Consider the following 23,782-nt stretch of genomic DNA (forward strand, 5'->3'; position numbering starts at 1 on the left):
CGGACACAATCCGTCGGACTGAATCCGACGGGCAAAATCCGACGGATTTGGTTGGCAAAATCTCCGACCGTGTGTACGTGGGCTAAGACTTGACAAAGGAGGTCATCCTTCTAAATGCATTGTCTAGCAACCTATAAGGGAATACCTTTTAAAATTACCAAAGATATATTAAGTCAAAAATCTAGTACCAATATTCTTGGGTTTGCATTTCTCAATAGCTTCAGAATTGAGACACCAGCATACTGGCCTACGTGACTAGATGATAGATATCTGCATGTCTCTCCAGAAGGGTCTATGCAAGATATTGACACATCAGGAAACATCTGTCTGTGGTGAGAGGCACAAAGCTAAGATAAGGACTGGTTACGCAAGAATATGGTCAGTCAGTAGATGTTGAAAATAACTGTCAGGAGATAACCTTTAACTTACATTTCAGGAAAGAACTAATGTCATGAGTTAAATTGTTGATGTATGTGAAACTTACCCTATTGGCCCTCTCACAGGGCAGGGCTTTGTAAATTACCACATAAAAGACGGTTCACTTCCCATTAAACCCTGTAATCTTCACCACGTACCCATGAGTGTATGTGTATTTGATTAACCGCCGGCGTATGGGACCTCCATTAAGCCACTCCAGCCTAGGCTATCCAGGGGAATCTAGAAGACGAACACCTTACAGTTTTGGTACCAGGAAGTGGGGTTTGCACAGGTAAGTCATTTACACCTTTTGCCTCTTTTTATGGTAATTGGCGTTTATGCTTGACCTGTCCAAACAACCATTATAAGAAATTTAATTGTATATATATATATATATAAACTGTGCCTTCGCAACGGACTAGGCTGGTCCCTTGGGGGGTGAAAAGGGTTCGCAGGTATTGAGGAGTCTGACTAGGTTGGTCCGACTATAAACTAAGAGAGAGATTCATGATTATATTCTAACACAGGAGGTATCATATACGCCCGTGACATAAGGATTGGCTAAATGGACGCCCACTTGAGAACTTTTAAAAGTGCACTATAAATAATGAAATGCATCATGATGTGATTACTTGATAAATGTACATGTAAAGTTTTAAAGCTGAAATCTTAAACCATAACAATATGTCTGTTTCTCTTTAGGTGCAAGCGTAAGTATATAGAGTATTAACGTTGTATAAGATATAATTATATAGAGTGGATATCTGTTTGAATAAACCCAAATGTTGTTAAATGAATACAGAGTATTAAGAACCAGATTGTAGTGAGGTAGCACCCGCCTGTTCACACTGCACGCTAGGTTTATTTTTTTCTTAGCATTTATGAAAGGTAGATTCTTTTGACCATTAGACCTACAGGCTTCTCTTGCAGACTTGGTATAAGAGGGGTATATCCCGCCACCAGGAAAGATTTACCCTTCATCGTATATTAAGGGGGAATCTTCATAGTTTTATATAAGTCCATCTGCCCCAAAAAAGATCAGGGATCCTACTCCCAGACCAGAGACCGGATTGTTGGACAAACCGGGTGTTATCACCTGTGTCCTGCCACTAGACACTGCCCAGACTACTAGATGGGGAATTCTGCAGCAACCCAAGCCATGGCCACCCCATCACCCTATGAATTTGTCAGTAATATGATCCCTGGCCCCCAGGTAGAACCATTTTGGACACAAGTCCGAGAAAGGTGTCAGCAATTGGGGATACATGACCCAGGGCCATATGGTCCCTGTACTGAGGAAGACTGGCAGGAAGTAAGTAAAATATGCCAAATCCACAAAAATTCGTACCCTCCAGGGAAGTGGGAAAATATTCAATATATGAAAGATTGTTACCATGCATGGGATAAATGTCTACACAAATATAAAAAGAAGCATATTAATAAAACTACAAAGCTTACTCCAAATATAGGACCCAGTGCTATGGCTGAAGCCCCTGCACCCCCTTCACCTCCCCCTCCCCCGCCTCAATGTCCACCCCCACCTTATGTTATGGTAAAAAACGAGGATGGGACGCCAGGTTCATACCTTCAACTATATCCTTCACTGGATCCTGTAGTCCTAGCCGCCATAGCACACACCACAGCAACACCACAACAAGTGGCCCAATGGGAACAAGTAAGTAGGGGCAGAGAGGAAGAGGGGAGACAGGAAGAAGTTACAGGACAAGAAGAGGTGGGTAGTCCCGAAAAGCAGGAATTAGAGGCAAAGATAAAAGAGTTTGAAGAGAAGAAAAAGGAGGAAGAAGAGAGAATAGGGAAAAGGAGAACTGAGTTAGAAACACTTATGGAAGACCTAAAACAAAAAGAAATAGCCCTCGATGAGGCAGAAAAGGCAGAAGTGGATAAGAAAATAGTGTTAGAAATGTATCAGAAAGACTTGGAAAAAAGGGAGAAGGAATTCCAGGAGGGAAAAGAGAGAGAGGAACATAGGATGGAGGACTTACAAAAGGAACTAGAAAAGTTAAGAAGGCAATTAGGGAAGAAGGAGGAAATGTTAAAAGAAGCACAGGATAGGATTATAGCGCTGCCCCCCACCACTACAAGAAGCCATACAAAAGAGACACCTATTCCCAAAACTGAGGAGTCAGGTCCAATTAGTAAAAAAGGGACATTATCCATAGAAGAGGAAACTGAGAAAGAAGCAGTAGGGGCTTCATTCAAAGCACCTTTGATGACCATAGGGGACACCGAAGTGCATATACCATTACCTTTGGGTACACTCTCCAAAATAAAAGAACTATGTCCCAATCCCAAGAAGTATCCACGAGATGCAGGTACCTTTCTGGCAAAATATAGTGCAGGCACAGGGCTTGACAAGGATGACATAAAAGGTATTCTTAGCATTGTAGACCCAGACAGCCCAGAAGAAGCCCCTGTAGACAATCTATGGACAACCCATATCCAGACCGATAAGGATTGGATATCCTTTTGGAAAGGCATGGGAGGTCATTGGTCCAAATTATACAAAGGATCATCTGCACTCCAAGAACTGATCCTAGCCAAGCAGGAACCTAAAGAGAAATTCTATGATTACTGTAACAGAGTATACTCCCTATGGAAAGCTGTAGATGGGGCCACACCACAATTATTTACTACTACCATTATGTCGGGAGGCGATCCCAAAGTGACGCAATTGCTCAAATTCACAAACCCCAAATGGGCGGAGCAAGCACCAGATGAATTCATGAAGGACGCTAGGTCCAGAGAGACTTCAGGGGTCTTTGAACAAAAAGGGGGAATTTTCCCCTCCTTGACACAAACACAAACCCTAGTCACACCTGAAACCTCATCCTCACCACCGCACCTCATGACCATGCAGCCCTACCCACCTGACCAAGGATGTTTCAATTGTGGGGAACAGGGACATTGGAAATCACAGTGCCCATATAGACAGAGGGTGAGCTATCCAAGGGGCAGGGGAAGGGGGTACAACGCTGCTAATCGCCCCCCCCCCTCACATTACAAGGTACCCCCAATACCCGCCACCTCCCCAAACACCATCTCAAAACCATGCGCTTGCACAGCCACCCTACACCCCAACCTCTAACAGACCTCCCCCTCGAATCCCCATGCAGTGGCCGTCTACCCGACAAACACACCCCCAATAGGGATGCCTAGAGTATGTCCCTTCCCTCAGTCTGGTGTGCCACAACCTATCATGGAAGAGTCTACCACAAGTTATATTACGCGTAGACAACCACATAGTGTGTTTCCTGCTTGATTCAGGTGCCACTTTTAGCTCATTAAATGATGAGAGGTATGACACACCACTGTGTACTGAGGGACACTCTATTGGAATAAATGGGACATCGGTTACTCATTCTGTCACCCCGCCTTTACCAGTCTCTACCCCGGATGGACTAGAGCTATGTATACAGAGTTTCGCTGTTCTGACTTCCTGTCCAGTATCCCTAATGGGCAGAGATTTATTATCCCAGTTAAACATTACCATTAAGTTTGACAAAGACGGCTCCCTCACTGCGAGTTCCCCTCTTTGTGACTTACACAGCCCAAAAAGACATGCACACAGGAAAAGAGAATTCACACAGAAAGAATTCTAATGATACCTTCCTCCCTTGACCATCACACAATTTGGGCAGAAAACAAAGGTAGTGTGGGCTTTATTAATTGCACACCATATGCACCCCAAATGAGATCAGATGCGGGGATACAATATCAAAAACAGTATCCCCTACCCCCAGAGAAAGTCAAAGGCATCTCCCCTCAAATTAATGATTACATATCAAAAGGTATCCTGAAACCAATCATCAGTCCCTGGAACACGCCCATTTACCCCGTAAAAAAGGCCAGTGGGGAGTGGAGACTTGTACAAGACCTAAGGGCAGTTAACAAACAAGTGATTCCACTTCCACCCCTAGTCTCAGACATCACTTTTATCTTCTCATGTATACCGGCACATTCTCTATGCTACACAGTAATTGATTTAGCAAATGCCTTCTTTAGCATTCCCATTGCGGAAGAGGCCCAGCCTATGTTTGCCTTCTCCTGGACGGAGGGCCAGTTGACGGGTCAGTTAACCTGGACACGCCTGCCTCAGGGGTATGTTGATAGTCCTGCTGCCTTCTCTATGGTACTCAATGAGACTGTCAAGTCTTGGACGCCTGAGCGAGGGTCGGTGCTAATACAGTATGTGGACGACTTGCTCTTGTGCAGTCGCACTGCTGAAGATTGTGCGGTCGATTCCACATCTCTGTTGAACCATCTAGCCCACATCGGGCATTTAGCATCCAGAAAGAAGATACAGTGGTGTATGCCACAAGTGGAATACTTGGGGTGCATACTGAAAGGGGGAACAAGGATGGTCTCCCCCAAACGCGCCGCAGCCCTACAAGCTCTGAGCCCCCCAAAAGACAAGGCAGCCCTGCTCTCATTCTTGGGCGCTGTGGTGTATTGCCGCCAGTGGATCCCCGACTGTTCTCATTATGATGGCATACTAAGAGAGGCCACCGCCTCAACAGCCCCTAGGCAGGTTGATTGGACAGAGGAACGGCTTAAAGCCTTCCAGGCCCTATTGAACAGTTTGTCATGTGCACCCGCCCTGGGGTTGGTGGACTATGGTAAAGCTTTTCAACTATACTGTGTAGTCTCGGGGACCTCTTTTGCCGCGGTTTTGACACAACAGCATGGAACAGGCTACCGCCCTGTCTCCTACCTATCTAAAAAACTCCCCCTTCAGGTTCAAGGCATGCCATCATGCCTTCAGAATTTAGCCGCCTGTGCTATGGCCATACAAGATGCCAACAAGATGGTCTTGGGACACCCGATGACGCTTTACACCACACATTCTGTCACCCACCTCATACAGAACATGAACACCCAACACATGACCTCACAAAGACTCAGTGGATATGAGATTTCCCTCATGAACACAGACAATCTGTCTCTCAAATATGTTCCCGCCAACAACCCTGCCGTCCGTCTCTTGCACTCCATGTTACGCCTACCACAAGACCCAGACCAGTTTCATGACTGTATAACACGAGTGGAGTCTATCACATCACCAAGACCAGACCTCACCGACGTACCGATTACCAATGCAGACGATGTTTTTGTGGACAGTAGTTGCTCCCGTCCCTCCTATTCCACCTTCCAAACAGGATATGCAATAGTCCAGTTGCCAAACAAGGTATTAGAAGCCAAACCACTGCCCCCCTCTTCGGCTCAGGTGGCTGAACTGGAAGCCCTCACCAGGGCCTGCATTTTATTTACAGATAAGAAGGTGAACATTTACACAGACAGTAGATATGCATTTGGGGTGGTGCATGACTTCGGAGTAATATGGGCTAAAAGAGGTTTTAAAACAGCAGATAATAAACCTATTTCCAATGCTACCCAGATTCAGGCACTTCTTCGGGCTATTTTGCTCCCAAAAGAGGTGGCAATAATTAAAGTAAAAGCACATTCTTCAGATAATAGCAGACTTTCCAAGGGAAATACCTTAGCTGACCGAGAAGCGAAAAAGGCAGCCCAGTCCTCCACCCAGGAGCCCACCCCCACGTCCATGTACTTTAAGGATCATTTCACCTGTCCTAACTTTAAATCTGTAGTGGCACAAATGCAATCATTAGCCACTGAGGAAGATGCCTTGTATTGGGTGAAGGCTGGCTTGACCAAAGACCCAGAGGGTCTGTGGTCAAAAGAGGGGAAGATAGAGGGGAAGATATTGGGAATACCTGAGGCAAGCAGTATTCTAATTCTCTCCTACCTTCATGGTCCAGGACACATAGGTGCCGTCCCTTTAGCCACTATGTACACCAAATCTTTCTGCACAAACGCCTTGAATAAACAAGTCAAACTCCTGACCACAAGTTGCCTTACCTGTGCTCAAAACAATGTGCAGGGCAAACGGCATGGCTTACATGGTCATCTACCCCCACCAATAGGTCCCCTTACAGATTTACAAGTAGACTTCACACACATGCCAAAACAAAAGGGGAACCTAAAATTCCTGTGCGTTGTCGTAGATAAATTTTCAGGCTGGGTTGAAGCCACTCCCTGTGCAGGCGAGACAGCCAATATAGCAGCAAAATGTTTGCTGAATAACTGGATTTGTAGGTTTGGCATACCAACATCTATTTGGTCAGATAGGGGACCTGCATTCAGCTCCTCCGTTACCCAGGCTGTGGCTAAATTGTTAGGGCTGCAATGGAAACTACACATCCCCATCACCCTCAAAGTGCAGGGGTAGTGGAAAGAATGAATAGAAATATAAAGGATAAATTGAAAAAGGCCACAGGGGGCACAATGAAGGGATGGCTTGATCACCTCCCTTCTGTGCTATTCCAGATTAGGACGGCACCCCACGCTAGAACGAAACTTTCACCTTTTGAAATTTTGATGGGAGTCCCCGCAAACATAGAATTACCCCCATTAGACCAAGACACTGATATTGACATTTATTCCCAACAGGAAATGTACGTGAAAAACCTGGTAAGTATGCTTCATGAAATGAACGAACAAGTTTCTGTCACCTTCTCTCCTATCTCCACAGAGCCAACACACCCCTTCATCCCAGGAGATCAAGTGCTAGTCAAGCAACTGGCCCACAAAAAGAGGATCGGACCAATCTACTCTGGACCTTGGAAGGTTGAAAAGGTGTCCAGAACTGCGGTCCTGACTGACCAAGGAAACACCTGGATCCACGCCAGCAGGCTGAAAAAGTGCCCACCGCTTCCCACAACCCCCGACCCCCCACCTATTGAAGAAGAACCCGAACCCACCCGAACAGCTACCGGAACTGCAAGAGATTCAGGAAGGCATTGGACACTTAACCCTTGAAATCCTACATGATAGCGAAGAAGAAGGACAAGCATAAGAACTTGTAGAAATGTTTTTACCTTCAGTGTCAGGGAAGGCTGTATGCCTCTGGGGTAGTCTGGTACTACTTGTATTCCTGCCCACATGGTTTATAGCCAACTGTAAATATCATCCAAAAGACTTAGGTCTATTAAAAGGGATATGTGGACCACCTAAGATGAATAATACCCCCGGCCAAAGACATATTAGAAGTATTATACCCGTTAATGAGTCACCTAAGGGACTGACTGACAAGATGTTACTACTAAAATTCAAATATAGCTATGCTCAAAAATCCGGTTTTGAGAAATGCTGGATCTGCAGCAAGCTACATCCCAGTACAGCTAGAATCCCTCTCATGGCAGTCCCCTTGAATTTTACCCCCCTCCTTAATGGAACACCCCCTATTGTCCTAAAGAATGTTACTAGGACCCTTCCAAATAAAACCCTCACTTTCCAAATTATAGGTAGAAGCCACTTCCCAGACTGGTGTTTCCAACTGGGAAACACCACAGATGGAGCCGAGGTTTGCAAACAAGCAAAACTTAACATTTCAATGACATCGCTTAACAGTCCTTCTTTCTTCCATACTTCAGATCCCACCCTAAATGCCACCTTTTTAGACTTTCTTAGCTCCAGTACCAAGTCTACAATACACCAATTAATGTCAATTCTGATGCTCTCTGGCCTTTCTGATACTCTTAGGAACGTGTTCCATAAACGGCCCCTAGCTCTAGGAAATACCATATATATATGCTGCGGCAAACTCTGTCACCCCTGGATCCCAACCAAACCCCAGGGGTGGTGTTACCTTGCAGCCCTGGTTCCTATCATGGGGGTATTAGGGGATAACAAGGGAAGTCACCTCCTTGAAGCTAGCATGCATCCTAGATATCCCCTTAGACACCGTAATAAACGAGAATTGTTTTTAGAAAAAGATATGGCCTGGGCATGGTTCCCTTCCTGGACAGGGTGGGGAATTGACCTAATGAAAAGATTAAATAATTACACTGGCATAATTGATGAGATTCTGGAGGAAAATTCTGATGATATAACCAAACTAAATCTAGAAACTAGGGCAATTAGGAAGCAACTAGAACTACATGAGTTGGCTATAGAAAGTATGAGTGCAGCCCTTACTGGCCTCTGTGAGACTACTGAGGATTATGAGTGCTGTACCTGGATTCATAATACCAGCATCGAAGTCCCAGACTACTATGACGTTATTGCCCAACACAGGGAAGAGGTAAATAAACTACAGAAAGAGGCAAGGAACATAGGAAAAAACTGGGATCCCTTCTCGAGCAGTTTTAGTTTTGGGGGATTAATATCTTGGCTCCGAAATGCTGCCATGACAATTGTCACTGTGATTCTCTTCATTCTATTTTTATATGCCTGTTATAAGATAATCAAATGTTTATGTAAAAAGGGAAACACGGCCGCTCCGAAGGATCTGAAACTCACTTCCATTGTTAAGGATCCAACGGTATGGTATAAAAACCAAGAGCACAAGGGTTCGGAGTATGAAGCCTGTGCTATTAAATTAGAAAAGGAATGATCATTATGTAAATCACAGAATGATCAAAGGGAGGATTATAAGGGAATACCTTTTAAAATTACCAAAGATATATTAAGTCAAAAATCTAGTACCAATATTCTTGGGTTTGCATTTCTCAATAGCTTCAGAATTGAGACACCAGCATACTGGCCTACGTGACTAGATGATAGATATCTGCATGTCTCTCCAGAAGGGTCTATGCAAGATATTGACACATCAGGAAACATCTGTCTGTGGTGAGAGGCACAAAGCTAAGATAAGGACTGGTTACGCAAGAATATGGTCAGTCAGTAGATGTTGAAAATAACTGTCAGGAGATAACCTTTAACTTACATTTCAGGAAAGAACTAATGTCATGAGTTAAATTGTTGATGTATGTGAAACTTACCCTATTGGCCCCCTCACAGGGCAGGGCTTTGTAAATTACCACATAAAAGACGGTTCACTTCCCATTAAACCCTGTAATCTTCACCACGTACCCATGAGTGTATGTGTATTTGATTAACCGCCGGCGTATGGGACCTCCATTAAGCCACTCCAGCCTAGGCTATCCAGGGGAATCTAGAAGACGAACACCTTACACAACCCAAGCTGTGCCCTCGCCATCTGGAAGGATCTGAACTCTAGCTCCACATGGCTGCCACTCTCTTCTCTCTGCTCTGCTGGGTGCAGGCTTTCAGCAGTCGCAGACCACTCCATGACGTCCATATTTAGGTGTAAACATGGACTTTACAGAGCTGTCAGCTGTTACCAGGGCAGGACTTAGGGTGGTGGGGGCCCCTGGGCTTGAGTCACTTTCGGGCCCTACCTTCTATACATTATGAGATTTATCAGTGCCTAACACGCACGTGAAGTTTAGGATGGGATTTTAAGGAAAAAAACTTTTAGGAGGCAAGTTTAAGGAAAAAAACTTACATTTAAATGCCGATCAATGCACCCTTATCAGTGTCCATCGGCAGCCTTGCCCATCCATCTGCAGCCTTGTCCAGTGTCATTGCAGCATTGTCAGTGTAGCCTTGTCATTTGCAGCCTTGCCCCAGTGTCATTTGTAGCCTTGTCATTGCAGTCTTGAAGTTTAAAAATGGTGCATCTCGGTGGCTCTCGGGTCCTCTTGGCGGCTGTCGGGTCCTGTCGCAGTCCCCGAGTGGAGCAGAGAGTATCCGGCTTGGCTCACGTTCACGCCCAGTCCCTGAGTTATGTCCATCATAGGGCGGGACTGGGCGTGACTGTGAGTGGAGCCGAGCCGAGTACACTCGGCTATGTAGCTCTGCGGGGCCCCCTATTTGGTGGGGCCCATGGGCTTGAGCCCAGTCAAGCCCAATGGTAAGTCCTGCCCTGGCTGTTACACAGTGATTGGATTATACCACTTCCCTGGCAATCCACAAGTGATCAGACTATACAGATCTCCAGGAAATCCACCAATTCACATAACTGTCAGCATTAATACAGCAATCAGAGTAAGGCTGGGTTCACATATATGCTAAGTGGATGAGGGTAGCCACAGTGCAGTTTTGAAAAGGGTGCTGTGCATATTTACGTCTGGTTCAGGTACATGTTCAGGCAAAAATTTGCACCTGAACTGGTGAACAGAAATGCACCAGACTCCAGACTGCAAACCACAGCTGGACATGTACAAACCCAGCCTTAGTGTCAATGTTACACATTCTCTAACTTCCCAGCTCAAGAAAACACTTCAGTCTCTATGGCGGTGATGGCGAACCTTGGCACTCCAGATGTTTTGAAACTACATTTCCCATGATGCTCAACTACACTGCAGAGTGCAAGAGCATCATGGGAAATGTAGTTCCAAAACATCTGGGGTGCCAAGGTTCGCTATCACTGCTCTATGGTTGCTGCGTCTGTGTTATATACTTCCTCACCAGGATATTTGTCCCCATTGGATAAATTATCTTTACCTCTTGCTCTGGTGACAACTCTAAGGCTAGGTTCACGCTTGAGCAATGCGGGAACCCTGCGATTCCAGTGCGGGTTCCCGCATCGCACCTGAATCGCACAGTGGTTCACACTGAGATCTGTGAACTGCTGGGCGCGTCAATGTAAAGTTAATGTAAAGTTAATGACACCCCCAGATCGATTCGCTGATCACAGTGCGAACTGTGAAATGGTGCAGGAATCGGATTACATGGGTGTGAACACCCATGCGATCCGATTGCAGTGCAGACCAAAAAAGGGTCCTGCACCATTTTGGTGCGAATGCGATGTGATTACAGCCATACAGTTTGTACAGTTTGTATGGCTGAAATTGCATCGCACAGACATTGCATGTGATCTGCTGTGCGAATCACATGCGACATCTGTCATCGCACTAGTGTAAACAGGACTAAAATGTTGGATTTTCCCCTACTTTCTATCTCAGTAACAATGGTCACCAAGACACACAGATTGTAAATATCCCCAGCGAGGACACAGAAAGCAATTACAAAGGGTATAACCCTTCCTTAGCTATACAGATTTAAAAAAATATCGAAATTTTGACTTACCAGTAAATACCATGAGCACAGTACAGGACACAGCACAGCACATCATAAACCATGGGTTATATACCACTACCTTCAAGTGATTGGACAATAGCTAAAGCTTTGCTCAGAACAACCCTATTGACCCTCCTATAATGCAATCAATAGGGAAAATCAGCGGACAAAAATTCCTATTTTTTAGTTGTACAGTACAGGATATATATATATATATATATATATATATATATATATATATTATAATCTAGATATAGAGAAGGCTTTCGATACTCTTGAATGGCCCTTTTTGTGGGAGGTAGTCCGTAAAATGGGCTTTCCAATGGTATTCATAAAATGGTTGCAGGTCCTATATAGACATCCCACAGCTGCAGTGAAAATGGGGGGAGGGTTGTCGACTTTCTTCTCATTATTTAGGGGAACTCGACAGGGTAGCCCTCTGTCTCCGACCCTCTTCGCTATTGCAATGGAACCTGTGGAGGAGGCCCTCTGCACCTCCCCTAATATTAAGGGGCTGCACATTGGTTGGTTGGAGGAGAGGGTAGCAGATGATCTTTAATTATTTTTGAATGATGCTGGACCCTCTCTCCAAGGGGATCTACAGATATTGGAATTGTTTTCAGCGGTTACTGGGCTGAAGGTAAATTGGACAAAGTGTTAGCAATAGATTTTGAGGCTCGTAGTATGGCTTTGAGTGATATTCCATTGAAGTGGGTAGAGAATTTCAATTATTTAGGAGTTGTAATCTCTCGCCAAGCTTCTGAATTTATCTCCTTGAATTTGACTCTGATTCTAGGGGATATTGGGTTAAAGAAAATGTGGAAATCTCTACCATTATCCTTATTGGGACGTATTAATCTCCTAAAAATGAAAATTATACCAAAATGTATTTACCTTTTTAGATATTCTCCTCAGTGGCTCTCCCTGTCTCATATTTTACAAAACAAAATCAACTTTTCTCATCCTTTTTATGGGGATCAAAGTATCCAAGATATAAATTGATTACCTTGATGCACCCTTGTGATCAAGGTGGTCTAGCTTTTCCAGATTTATATAAATATTTTTTAGCCACTCAGTTGCTTATGGTCGCGTGGCTAAGTCCAGATTTATCTAACCCCTCTACTTGGTTGGAAGCAGCGGGGTTCCTTAGCAGCTCTTAGGTTACTTGTGTTTAGGGGCCATAGGGCACCCTACCAGCTGACTGCATCAATGCTTAACACTATTTCCATTTGGGAGGCGGGCCTTAGATATGAACATTATTTTAAGGACGCAATTTCACCAAATGCCCCATTATGGTTTAATCCTGCCCTTCCTCGATTTTACAAATTACCAGAGCCTATTGCATGTACTAAATATAATATCAAATTAGTTTCTCAGATAACTACTGATCAGAAATTGTCTACTTTTTCTACACTTGCTTCACTTTTTAATCTGCCTAGTTCTCATTTATTTAGATATCTTCAGCTTTCCCATACCTTTCATGTCCAGTTTTCACAAGATAGTTTATGAGTACTGATTCATGACATCATTGTTTACTACTCTGTGTGATCGGTGATTGTCACCAGTGATCACATGGTACCTGGGCCAATTAAAGCATCCTGTACCATGTGATAGCTGTGGGCCAATCACAGAATCACAATAGTAAACAATGAGTCATGAATGAAAGCCATGCATGACAGTTCAAACTGATCATCACTGTAACAAGCAATCACAGTGTAAAAAAGAAAAAAAATCCCTGATCACCCCCTATAGTAATAAATTGTTACTATGGTGACACAGAACAACTCTGATGATAGCATGAAAAAAAAAAAAGTTAAATAAGAGAAAATAGTTAAAAAAAGTGAATTGTGTTTTTTAATTTTCTTTTACATACTGTCACCAGGCAGTATCCCTGATCACCACCACATGAGTCATACAGTATGATGATGTTGTACTGCACTGGTGACAGTATGTAAAAAAAAAAAAAAAAAACTCGTTAAAAACTTTTAATTTCTTCATTTACAAAAAATTGCGACATAAAACTACAACTTCTGTCCTGGCACTTTAGGGCGCCAAGGCAGTCAGTACATCAGGACTGATCAATTTTCAAATATATATATATATATATACAGTGGTGTGAAAAAGTGTTTGCCCCCTTCCTCATGTCCTGTTCCTTTGCATGTTTGTCACACTTAAGTGTTTCGGAACATCAAACCAATTTAAACAATAGTCAAGGACAACACAAGTAAACACAAAATGCAATTTGTAAATGAAGGTGTTTATTATTAAAGGTGAAAAAAAATCCAAACCATCATGGCCCTGTGTGAAAAAGTGATTGCCCCCTAAACCTAATAACTGGTTGGGCCACCCTTAGCAGCAACAACTGCAACCAAGCGTTTGCGATAACGTGCAATGAGGCTTTTACAGCGTCCTGGAGGAATTTTGGCCCACTCATCTTTGCAGAATTGTCCTAATTCAGTTACATTAGAGGGTTTTCGAGCATGAACGGCCTTTTTAAGGTCATACCACAAGATCTCAATAGGATTCAGGTCAGGACTTTGGCTAGGCCACTCCAAAGTCTTCATTTTGTTTTTCTTCAGCCATTCGGTGGTGGACTTGCTGGTGTGTTTAGGATCATTGTCCTGCTGCAGAACCCAAGTTCGTTTCAGCTTGAGTACACGAACAGATGGTCGGACATTCTCCTTCAGGATCTCTTGGTAGACAGCAGAATTCATAGTTCCTTTTATCACGGCAAGTCTTCCAGGTCCTGAAGCAGCAAAACAGCCCCAGACCATCACACTACCACCACCATATTTTACTGTTGGTATAATGTTCTTTTTATGAAATGCAGTGTTCCTTCTACGCCAGATATACTTGGACACACACCTTCCAAAGAGTTCCACTTTTGTCTCATCGGTCCACAGAATGTTGTCCCAAAAGTCTTGGGGATCATCAAGATGTGTTGTGGAGAAATTGAGACGAGCTTTGATGTTCTTTTTGCTCAGCAGTGGTTTTCTCCGTGGAACTCTGCCATGCAGGCCATTTTTGCCCAGTCTTTTCCTGATGGTGGAGGCATGAACGCTGACCTTAACTGAGGCAAGTGAGGCCTGCAGTTCCTTGGACGTTGTTGTGGGGTCTTTTGTGACCTCTTGGATGAGTCGTCGCTGCGCTCTTGGGGTAATTTTGGGCGGCCGGCCACTCCTGTTAAAACATACTATAACTGTGGTTGTCCACACCTGAGTTCAATTTCTCTAGCCACACCCAGGCCTGATTATTGCCACACCTGTTCACAATCAAGGCATCACTTAATATAGGAGCTGCTTGACACAGTAAGGTCCACCAGAAGATCCTTAAAAAGCTACACATCATGCCGAGACCCAAAGAAATTCAGGAACAATTGAGAAAGAAAGTAATTGAGATCTATCAGTCTGGAAAGGGTTATAAAGCCATTTCCAAAAGCTTTGGGAATCCAGCGAACCACAGTGAGAGCCATTATCCACAAATGGCGAAGACATGGAACAGTGGTGAACCTTCCCAGGAGTGGCCGGCCGCCCAAAATTACCCCAAGAGCGCAGCGACGACTCATCCAAGAGGTCACAAAAGACCCCACAACAACGTCCAAGGAACTGCAGGCCTCACTTGCCTCAGTTAAGGTCAGCGTTCATGCCTCCACCATCAGGAAAAGACTGGGCAAAAATGGCCTGCATGGCAGAGTTCCACGGAGAAAACCACTGCTGAGCAAAAAGAACATCAAAGCTCGTCTCAATTTCTCCACAACACATCTTGATGATCCCCAAGACTTTTGGGACAACATTCTGTGGACCGATGAGACAAAAGTGGAACTCTTTGGAAGGTGTGTGTCCAAGTATATCTGGCGTAGAAGGAACACTGCATTTCATAAAAAGAACATTATACCAACAGTAAAATATGGTGGTGGTAGTGTGATGGTCTGGGGCTGTTTTGCTGCTTCAGGACCTGGAAGACTTGCCGTGATAAAAGGAACTATGAATTCTGCTGTCTACCAAGAGATCCTGAAGGAGAATGTCCGACCATCTGTTCGTGTACTCAAGCTGAAACGAACTTGGGTTCTGCAGCAGGACAATGATCCTAAACACACCAGCAAGTCCACCACCGAATGGCTGAAGAAAAACAAAATGAAGACTTTGGAGTGGCCTAGCCAAAGTCCTGACCTGAATCCTATTGAGATCTTGTGGTATGACCTTAAAAAGGCCGTTCATGCTCGAAAACCCTCTAATGTAACTGAATTAGGACAATTCTGCAAAGATGAGTGGGCCAAAATTCCTCCAGGACGCTGTAAAAGCCTCATTGCACGTTATCGTTTCACCTTTAATAATAAACACCTTCATTTACAAATTGCATTTTGTGTTTACTTGTGTTGTCCTTGACTATTGTTTAAATTGGTTTGATGTTCCGAAACACTTAAGTGTGACAAACATGCAAAGGAACAGGACATGAGGAAGGGGGCAAACACTTTTTCACACCACTGTATATATATATATATATATATATGCCATAGTTTGTAGACTTTATAACTTTCACACAGACTAAATAATATTTTTTACCAGAGAAATGTGGTTTTGGCCGAAATTTGTGAAGAAAGATTGTTTGCAAAATTGTGTAACAGAAACGAAGACAAAAATTTTTTTTTTTTTTAAATTTACGGTATTTTTTTCATTTATATAGCAAAAAACCCAGTGGTACTGTAATTAAATACAGGCAATGCCCGAGTTACAAACAAGAGGTTCTGTAGGTTTGTTCTTTAGTTGAATTTGTATGTACATTTTATTTTTTTGCCCTGATCATGAAGGGGATAAAACCTTCTTGAGCTCAAGGGGTTAAAATAGAATAGAAAGGCAAAAAGTTTGTGTTTGTGTATGTATATATATAGTATCTCACAATAGTGAGTACACCCCTCACATTTTTGTAAATATTTTATTATATCTTTTCATGTGACAACACTGAAGAAATGACACTTTGCTACAATGTAAAGTAGTGAGTGTACAGCATGTAATGTATACATTGTAAATTTGCTGTCCCCTCAAGATAACTCAACACAAAGCCATTAATGTCTAAACTTCTGACAACAAAAGTGAGTACACCCCTAAGTGAAAATGTCCAACTTGGGCCCAATTCACCATTTTCCCTCCCCGTTGTCATGTGACTCATTAGTGTTACAAGGTCTCAGGTGTGAATGGGGAGCAGGTGTGTTCAATTGGGTGTTATTGCTCTCACTCTCTCATACTGGTCACTGGAAGTTCAAAATGGTACTTTGTGGCAAAGAACTCTCTGAAGATATGGAACAAAATAATTTTTGCTCTACATAAAGGTGGTCTAGGCTATAAGAAGATTGCCAAGACCCTGAAATTCAGCTGCAGCATGGTGACCAAGACCATACAGCGATTTAATAGGACAGGTTCCACTCAGAACAGGCCTCGCCATGGTCAACCAAACAGGTTAAGTGCTCAGCATCATATCCAGAGGTTGCCTTTGAGAAATAGACGTATGAGAGGTTGAAAGGGTGGGTAGTCAGCCTGTCAGTGCTCAGACCATACGCTGCACACTGCATCAAATTGGTCTGCATGGCTGTCCTCCCAGAAGGAAGCCTCTTCTAAAGGTGATGCATAAGAAAGCCTGCAAACAGTTTTCTGAAGACAAGCAGACTAAGGACATGGATTACTGGAACCATATCCTGTGATCTGATGAGACCAAGATAAACGTATTTAGTTCAGATAGTGTCAAGAGTGTGTGGCGGCAACCAGTTGAGGAGTAAAAAGACAAGTGTGTATTGCCTACAGCAAGCATGGTGGTGGGAGTGTCATGATCTGGGGCAGCATGAGTGCTGCCGGCACTGGGGAGCTACAGTTCATTGAGGGAACCATGAATGCAAACATGTACTGTAACATACTGAAGCAGAGCATGATCTCCTCTCCTTGAAATCTTGGCAGTAGGGCAGTATTCCAACATGATAACGACCCCAAACTGACCACTGGCTTGATAAAGAAGCTGAGGGTAAATGCGATGGTCTGGCCAAGCATGTCTCCAGACCTAAACCCTATTGAGCATCTGTGGGGCATCCTCAAATGGAAGGTGGAGGAGCGCAAGGTCTCCAACATCCACCAGCTCCGTGATGTCATCATGGAGGAGTGGAAGAGGACTCCAGTAACAACCTGTGAAGCTCTGGTGAACTCCATGCCCAAGAGGGTTAAGGCAGTGCTGAAAAATAATGGTGGCCACACAAAATATTGACACTTTGGGCACAATTTGGACATTTTCACTTAGGGGTGTACTCACTATTGTTGCCAGCGGTTTAGACATTAATGGCTGTGTGTTGAGTTATTTTGAGGGGGAAGCAAATTTACACTGTTATACAAGCTGTACACTCACTACTTTACATTGTAGCAATGTGTAATTTCTTCAGTGTTGTCACATGAAAAGATATAATAAAATATTTACAAAAATGTGAGTCACTGATCTCACAGTGAATAATTGTGCAGGGGAGGCATGTCAGGACTAGTCTGATCATTGGAGGAGACCAGGCTGAGTTCTCAGCGCAGCTAGAGAACAAACCAGGCAGTACTCTCATGCCTAGTGTGGTCAGTTTTTTTTATAGGAAAGAAGAGGGACTGGCAGGAACACCAGGTGTTTCACACAAAGGAAGCAATACATAATACACAACTATATGGTATAGCAGGTATATATCAGGAATATGAAATGTTGGGTTTACATATTCTTTGACTTTGTATATGAAGAAGGCTTCTAGGTTAGTGTACCTTTAAATAATAAGTAATTGTTACCTTGTAGTCATCACTGGTTGCACCATCTGCTAAACCAAATGTATTGTAGTTTGCCCAGTTCCCATCTCCCTCTGGGTTGCTTTCATTGTTGCCTTGTTCGCTGGACCAGCGATCACCAACTGTGCACTTCCCATTAATATTGTTCTCATGAATACTTGCTACTAAGGTCCAGCCTCCACCATCAGTAGTCATGTCACAGAAGGTCTGGTAGGAAATGCCATGCTCAGTAGTCAAAGTATAAATCCCATCTGTCAACAAATAAATAATCATGATTTATATCCAGGTCTAAATTAAACGGTTTAAGGCAGAGGTGGTCAACTTTCTTAAAACAGGGGGGCCTCCAGGGCCATACAATAAATGCTAAAGTGGTTCCTGGTTGGGCACCAGAGGTTTAAGGTATTTACAGGTATTAGATGTTTGCTTATTTATGGTCATGGTCATACAGGATATAGCGCTACCCACCGCTTAAGGAGCCGCATGAGTATATTTGGTTCTGTACTCTGCCTCTAAACCCCAAGAACAGCCTCAGCCCCTCTTGCACACCTGGCAATAATGTTAGAGCGAGCGCCACAGAAAAAGGACACAAATTGTAGTAAACACAGAAATTATCCTTACTGTGAAGTTTCGTAAGAATGAAGAAAACAGTAGCAGTATAACTGAGTGATAGACAAATATATCTTAACCACTTCAGTCCCGGACCATTTGGCTGCCGAATGACCGGGTGACTTTTTGCGATTCGGCACTGCGTAGCTTTAACTGACAATTGCGCGGTTGTGCAACATAGCTCCCAAATAAAATTGACGTCTTTTTTTTCCCCCACAAATAGAGCTTTCTTTTGGTGGTATTTGATCACCCCTCAGTTTGCGCAAAAGTTATAGCGTCTACAAAATAGGGGATAGTTTTATGGCATTTTTATTAATAATTTATTTTTTACTAGTAATGGCTTCGATCTGCAATTTGTATCGTGACTACGACTTTATGGCGGACACTTCGAAAATTTTTGACACATTTTTGGGACCATTGTCAATTTTACAGAAATCAGTGCTATGAAAATGACACTGGCAGTGAATGGGTTAACCACTAAGGGGCGCTAAAGGAGTTAAGTGTGTCCTAGGGAGTGAATCTAACTGTTAGGGGGAGGAGCTACCAGTGACACGTCAGCAAACACTGTTCCCGATCACAAGGAACAGTAGATCCCTGACATGTCACTAGGCAGAATAGGGGAATACCTTGTTTACAAAGGCATCCCCCTGTTCTGCCTTTGCTGACCGCAATCGTGGGCTGCCTGGGAACATCGAGTTTCCAGGACCCGTGGGCACACTCACGAAGCATGCGGTGGCCAAATTTAAAGGGACGTACAGGTACGTCCATTTGCCTGCCCGTGCCATTCTGTCGACGTATAACATCGTGAAGAAGTCTGAAGGTGAAGAGCAATAAATTCAATGATACCATCTGGCTGCTTTCAGAGGACTCCTCAAGGTGAATAACCCCAAAAGCAGAGGTAACCACACACAAATGACAAATTGAGGTATGAACAATAACACTTCAATAGGATAATCGCCAGCCCAACTTAAGTTGTGCTCTATGAGTCCAGGCAGGAGGAGGGCAGAGGAATGACATCTCCCTTCTGTCCCCTGACACCACAGTCCAAAAGAACTGCAAACACTGTACATAGTTCAGTTCAATAATGTAACTTCCAAGTCAGATTACCCTGCTCATTCTCTATATATATTGAGCCCTGGGTGTATTTGTATGCCCATATGGCACCAGTGACTTTAGTGCTTTGAGGGGAAATCGGTTGTAGTCCCTTGGAATAAGAAGGCCTTGAATCTTCAGCTAGTTGCTTTATTTGTTGCACTTAGATGTCCTGTTTGGCAGGAGTGCTGTACAGTGTGCTGGCAGTACTCAGTAAAGTAAGGAGGGTACTGTGACTGTCCAGCAGAGTGTAAGTGCGGCACAATCCCTCCTAGTAGATGAATTGGAGAGACAACACCGTTGTCTGCATGGAGTGTTCTATCTTGTGAAGTATTGGGCAAGTGCCCACTCACCAATCCTGCGATCAAGGCCCCAAAGGAGATGTCCAGGTAGGCAGGATCTTCAGGTTGCCAACTGGCTACCCCACAACAGAATGCTTCATGCTGTCTGTACAGGTGCACCTGGAGATGCACCTGAGGTTCCCTCTCGGGCAGGATGTCCCCTGCCTAAGGGGGACTCTGATGGGAACACCTGATGTATAGGGGGACTCTAATAAGGACAACTGATGTAAAGGGGGATGCTGATGGGGACACCTGAAGTAAAGGGGTCTCTTATTGGGACACCTGTTGTAAAGGGGGACTCTGATTGGGACACCTGATATATAGGCGGACTCTGATGGGGACACCTGATGTATAGGGGGCTCTGATGGGGACACCTGATGTATAGCCCAGCTGGGGAGGAGTTGTCGGGTGGAAGAACTGAGGATGGAGTACTAGGCTGTCGGGGCCTCTGAGGAAGAGCCTCAGTCTGGGGGGGGGGGGGTGGTGACCTTGTTCCTGGGATTTCGGGTGTAGGGCGGATCCCTTCAAGAACTCATGAATGATCTATTCAGGAGGCACAGAGAGGAGTCATTGAGGACAGCAAGAGCTAGTACTGCCAGGCAAGTCTTTATGAGGGAACCACTGGTTTGCAGCCAGGAGGGCTGGTGAGTGACATGTGCTATCAGGAGGACTGGAGAGGCATGCCAGAGAGGACTGAGAGGAAACAGTAAGAGCTGGGTGTAGAGCCAGTTGGGAGGATTGCAATGTCATAGCCAGTGATGTCGGGCAGCTGCAGCCAGGAGGGCTGGCAGGGCCTGAAGCTGGCTTACTGGGAGCAGTATTCCACCTATACGACAGCTAGCACTAGAGACTTCCTATTCCATTTCTGCTACATTAAAGGAGCCTGCAGGCCCTGCCTGCAAAAGGCAGTTGCTAAGGCCTGGCTGAGCCAGTGTCAGGCCTAAACATGTGCTAGCTTTGCCTGGAGTTAAGTGATGTGCTGGAGAAAGAGAAAGAGGGAGAGTAACAGTCTGCAAACAAGTGATGTGCTGGAGGAGACTGGAGTAACTAACTGTATATAGTTGTCCTAACTGATTGCTGTGCAATCAGTAAATTGTTTGTTCCACTGGGCATCCCATAAATTCCTCTACACATTCAAGTTCTATTTCCTCAATAAAAACAACAAAACAAACTGGACTGTTCATTATCTCCAAGGTGATGGGGAAAGGAAAGCCGGGCTGGGGAGGGTGACAGGTGGGCCACAACATTCCGCAGCCCATACGGGGGTAACGTTACATAAAGTATGTAACATACATAGTGCAGGGGTCAGGGCTCGTTAACTTACATAGCGCAAGGGTCTGGGGTGGATATAATGTACATAGTGTAGGAATTTGGGGTGGGTAAGGTACAGCCCAGCGAAAAGCATCCCCTTTGATTCTTTTCACCCCCACGCTCTTATACAGAGCACAGCAGTACCGCTCTGCCTCATTCCCTGTCACAGCCGTTCCAGTCCTACCGGTCCTGACAGAGGGTGAAGCGAGATGAGTGGGCTCTAGCACATGCAGCCTACAGCTGTGCCTCTCCCACAGTCTGTCACAGTATGGCTACTGTATTGACCCAGCTGGGAGAGCAAGGGTGGGTCAGCTGCACCAGGAATGCTATTTGTGGGCAGTGTGGGCTCAAGAGGCAGATGCTTTGGGCCCCACAACAATGACTGGGCCTGGGGCAGTTGCCCCTTTTTCCCTGCGTTAAATACGGTCCTTGTAAGAAGCACTTATAATAATAGTGTGTTTAGTTCTTACCTCTGGAATTACTGTCAAACTGATGGATTTCCTTGCAGCTTCTGTACCTGTTGGTATTGTAGTTATAACATGTATTGATATTGTCATTTCTTTGGTCCTCGTTCCAGCATGCCAACAGGTTAAGAATACTTTGCTTCTTCTGAAGAAGGGAGATGCTATCTGATGAAACACAATTTTTATAGATACATTTTTTTGTTATAGTATATTAGCTACCCTGTCAAATTATACTTTAAAATATACAGTAATCATAGCAAATACATGTACCTGGCATAACTGATAGCATAGGGTAATAGGAAGGTACATGCATCTTGGTAGAGCAACATCAAAAAAACAATCATGAATTATTTTCCTTCTTACTTGATGAAAGCTGAAACCTGGTTGTGTACATTGTTCTTAATGTTGAAGGAAAATCTGTACTGCAAGAAATATATTAGCTGCTGCTGACTTTGAAAATGCTAGTTGCCTGGCTGAAAATTGCCTCAATATTTGTTTTTTTTTAGTTATTGACCCAGAACCATTATGTGGCAAATAAATTCCCAAATAGGTCAGAATTTCAGATTGGCATATTTTTTCCAGGTTTGCGAGTCAGAAATATTTTTGTTAAATCAGTAAGGCAACTGTCATTTTAAGAAGGAGAGGTCAGCAATCACACCTTCTTTTATTGGAAAGTAGTTCTAAAGTCTACATGTTTGTTTCATTAATGCATTCTCTACATTAAGGTAAAAAAAGCCCACTCCCCCTCATCCCTAAACACTTACCTGGCTTCAGGGCCGGTACAGGGGAGGGGGGTCGGGGGGGAACAGACGGATGCCCTGTGCGGTACAATTTGCTGGAGGGACTGGAGGGAGGTGGGGGGCGCAGGTGAAGTGCCGGCAGTATGCTTCACAACTGTGTCTCACTATACACAGTAGCTGGCACAGATTTACCTGTAAAACTGCCTGTAAGATGTGCCGAGCGCGTTCCTGCACCCGGTACAAGCCCTTCACCTCCCTTCTGTTAGCCCTGACCTCCTCCTCCGCTCTGCTGTGTGCTCCTCCTCTGCCCCCACTTGTCCCCCTGCAGCTGACTTCATTGCTCTCCTCTTCTGCCAGCTGCTGTGGGGGTGTCAGAATGGAGAGCAGAGGAAAGGGCTGGTAAATATGTAATTTACCAGCTGCGGTTCCTTCCTTTTCTGAATTGGAGACAGTGAGCGATCACTCCTGTTCATTGACTCCATGAGTATTCTGCCATAAGAAAGAAATATAAATTTTGCGATAGAACAAATGAAGAACTGTGTTTGGATACCATCATTATTGTAAAGACATAGAAACCATGACCGCATCTACATGAAAATACCCATTTAACGTATTGTCCCAAGACAAATAGGTTTTCATAGGATATGCAGGAGTCATGCATTTATCCATATAAACTTCCATTGTGTATGATATTAATCAAATTTATACTAAATGTATCATATTTTGTACCAATTGCCAGGGTCCTTGAATAATATAGACATATACCGTATTCATAAACCCCAATATATATCGATAAATACCCATTATAAAATAATTTTTTTTTTATTTTAATAAATAGTTTAGAACACATTTTCTGTCCTCAGACACACCTAGTGGCTGAAGATGATATTACCTGAATTCACCAGGTAAATCATTAGAATTCTCCAACCAATGGAGAATAAGCCAAACCTTCTGGGCTGAGCTTATGATAATTTTATGAGCTTATTGTCCCAGATGATATAAAGCAGTGGTCATCAACCCTGTCCTCAGGGCCCACTAACAGGCCAGGTTTTATGTATTACCTTGGGGAGATACAGACTAGAATACTGCAATCA

At 44.0% G+C, this 23,782-nt stretch overlaps 1 protein-coding gene and 1 long non-coding RNA gene across 3 annotated transcripts in view; one reads left to right on the plus strand and one right to left on the minus strand.

Moving 5' to 3' along the window:
* Positions 1-23,782, minus strand: part of LOC143924029 (intelectin-1-like) — a 73,114-nt gene that overhangs the window by 14,260 nt on the left and 35,072 nt on the right. For both annotated transcript variants that reach the window (XM_077448055.1, XM_077448056.1), the window contains 2 exons: positions 21,955-22,113; positions 18,138-18,385 (listed from right to left, as the gene is read on the minus strand). In XM_077448055.1, the coding sequence (XP_077304181.1) occupies positions 18,138-18,385; positions 21,955-22,113 (407 nt within the window). The remainder of the gene's footprint in view (positions 1-18,137; positions 18,386-21,954; positions 22,114-23,782) is intronic.
* Positions 524-9,325, plus strand: LOC143924030 (uncharacterized). The gene is made up of 2 exons (XR_013261807.1): positions 524-709; positions 6,989-9,325. It is a non-coding gene; the product is annotated as an uncharacterized LOC143924030 (long non-coding RNA).

This window comes from Lithobates pipiens, unplaced genomic scaffold (genome assembly GCF_037356315.1).
Source record: "Lithobates pipiens isolate NorthernLeopardFrog02 unplaced genomic scaffold, aLitPip1_a1.2 Scaffold_22, whole genome shotgun sequence".
Classification (NCBI taxonomy): Eukaryota; Metazoa; Chordata; class Amphibia; order Anura; family Ranidae; genus Lithobates; species Lithobates pipiens.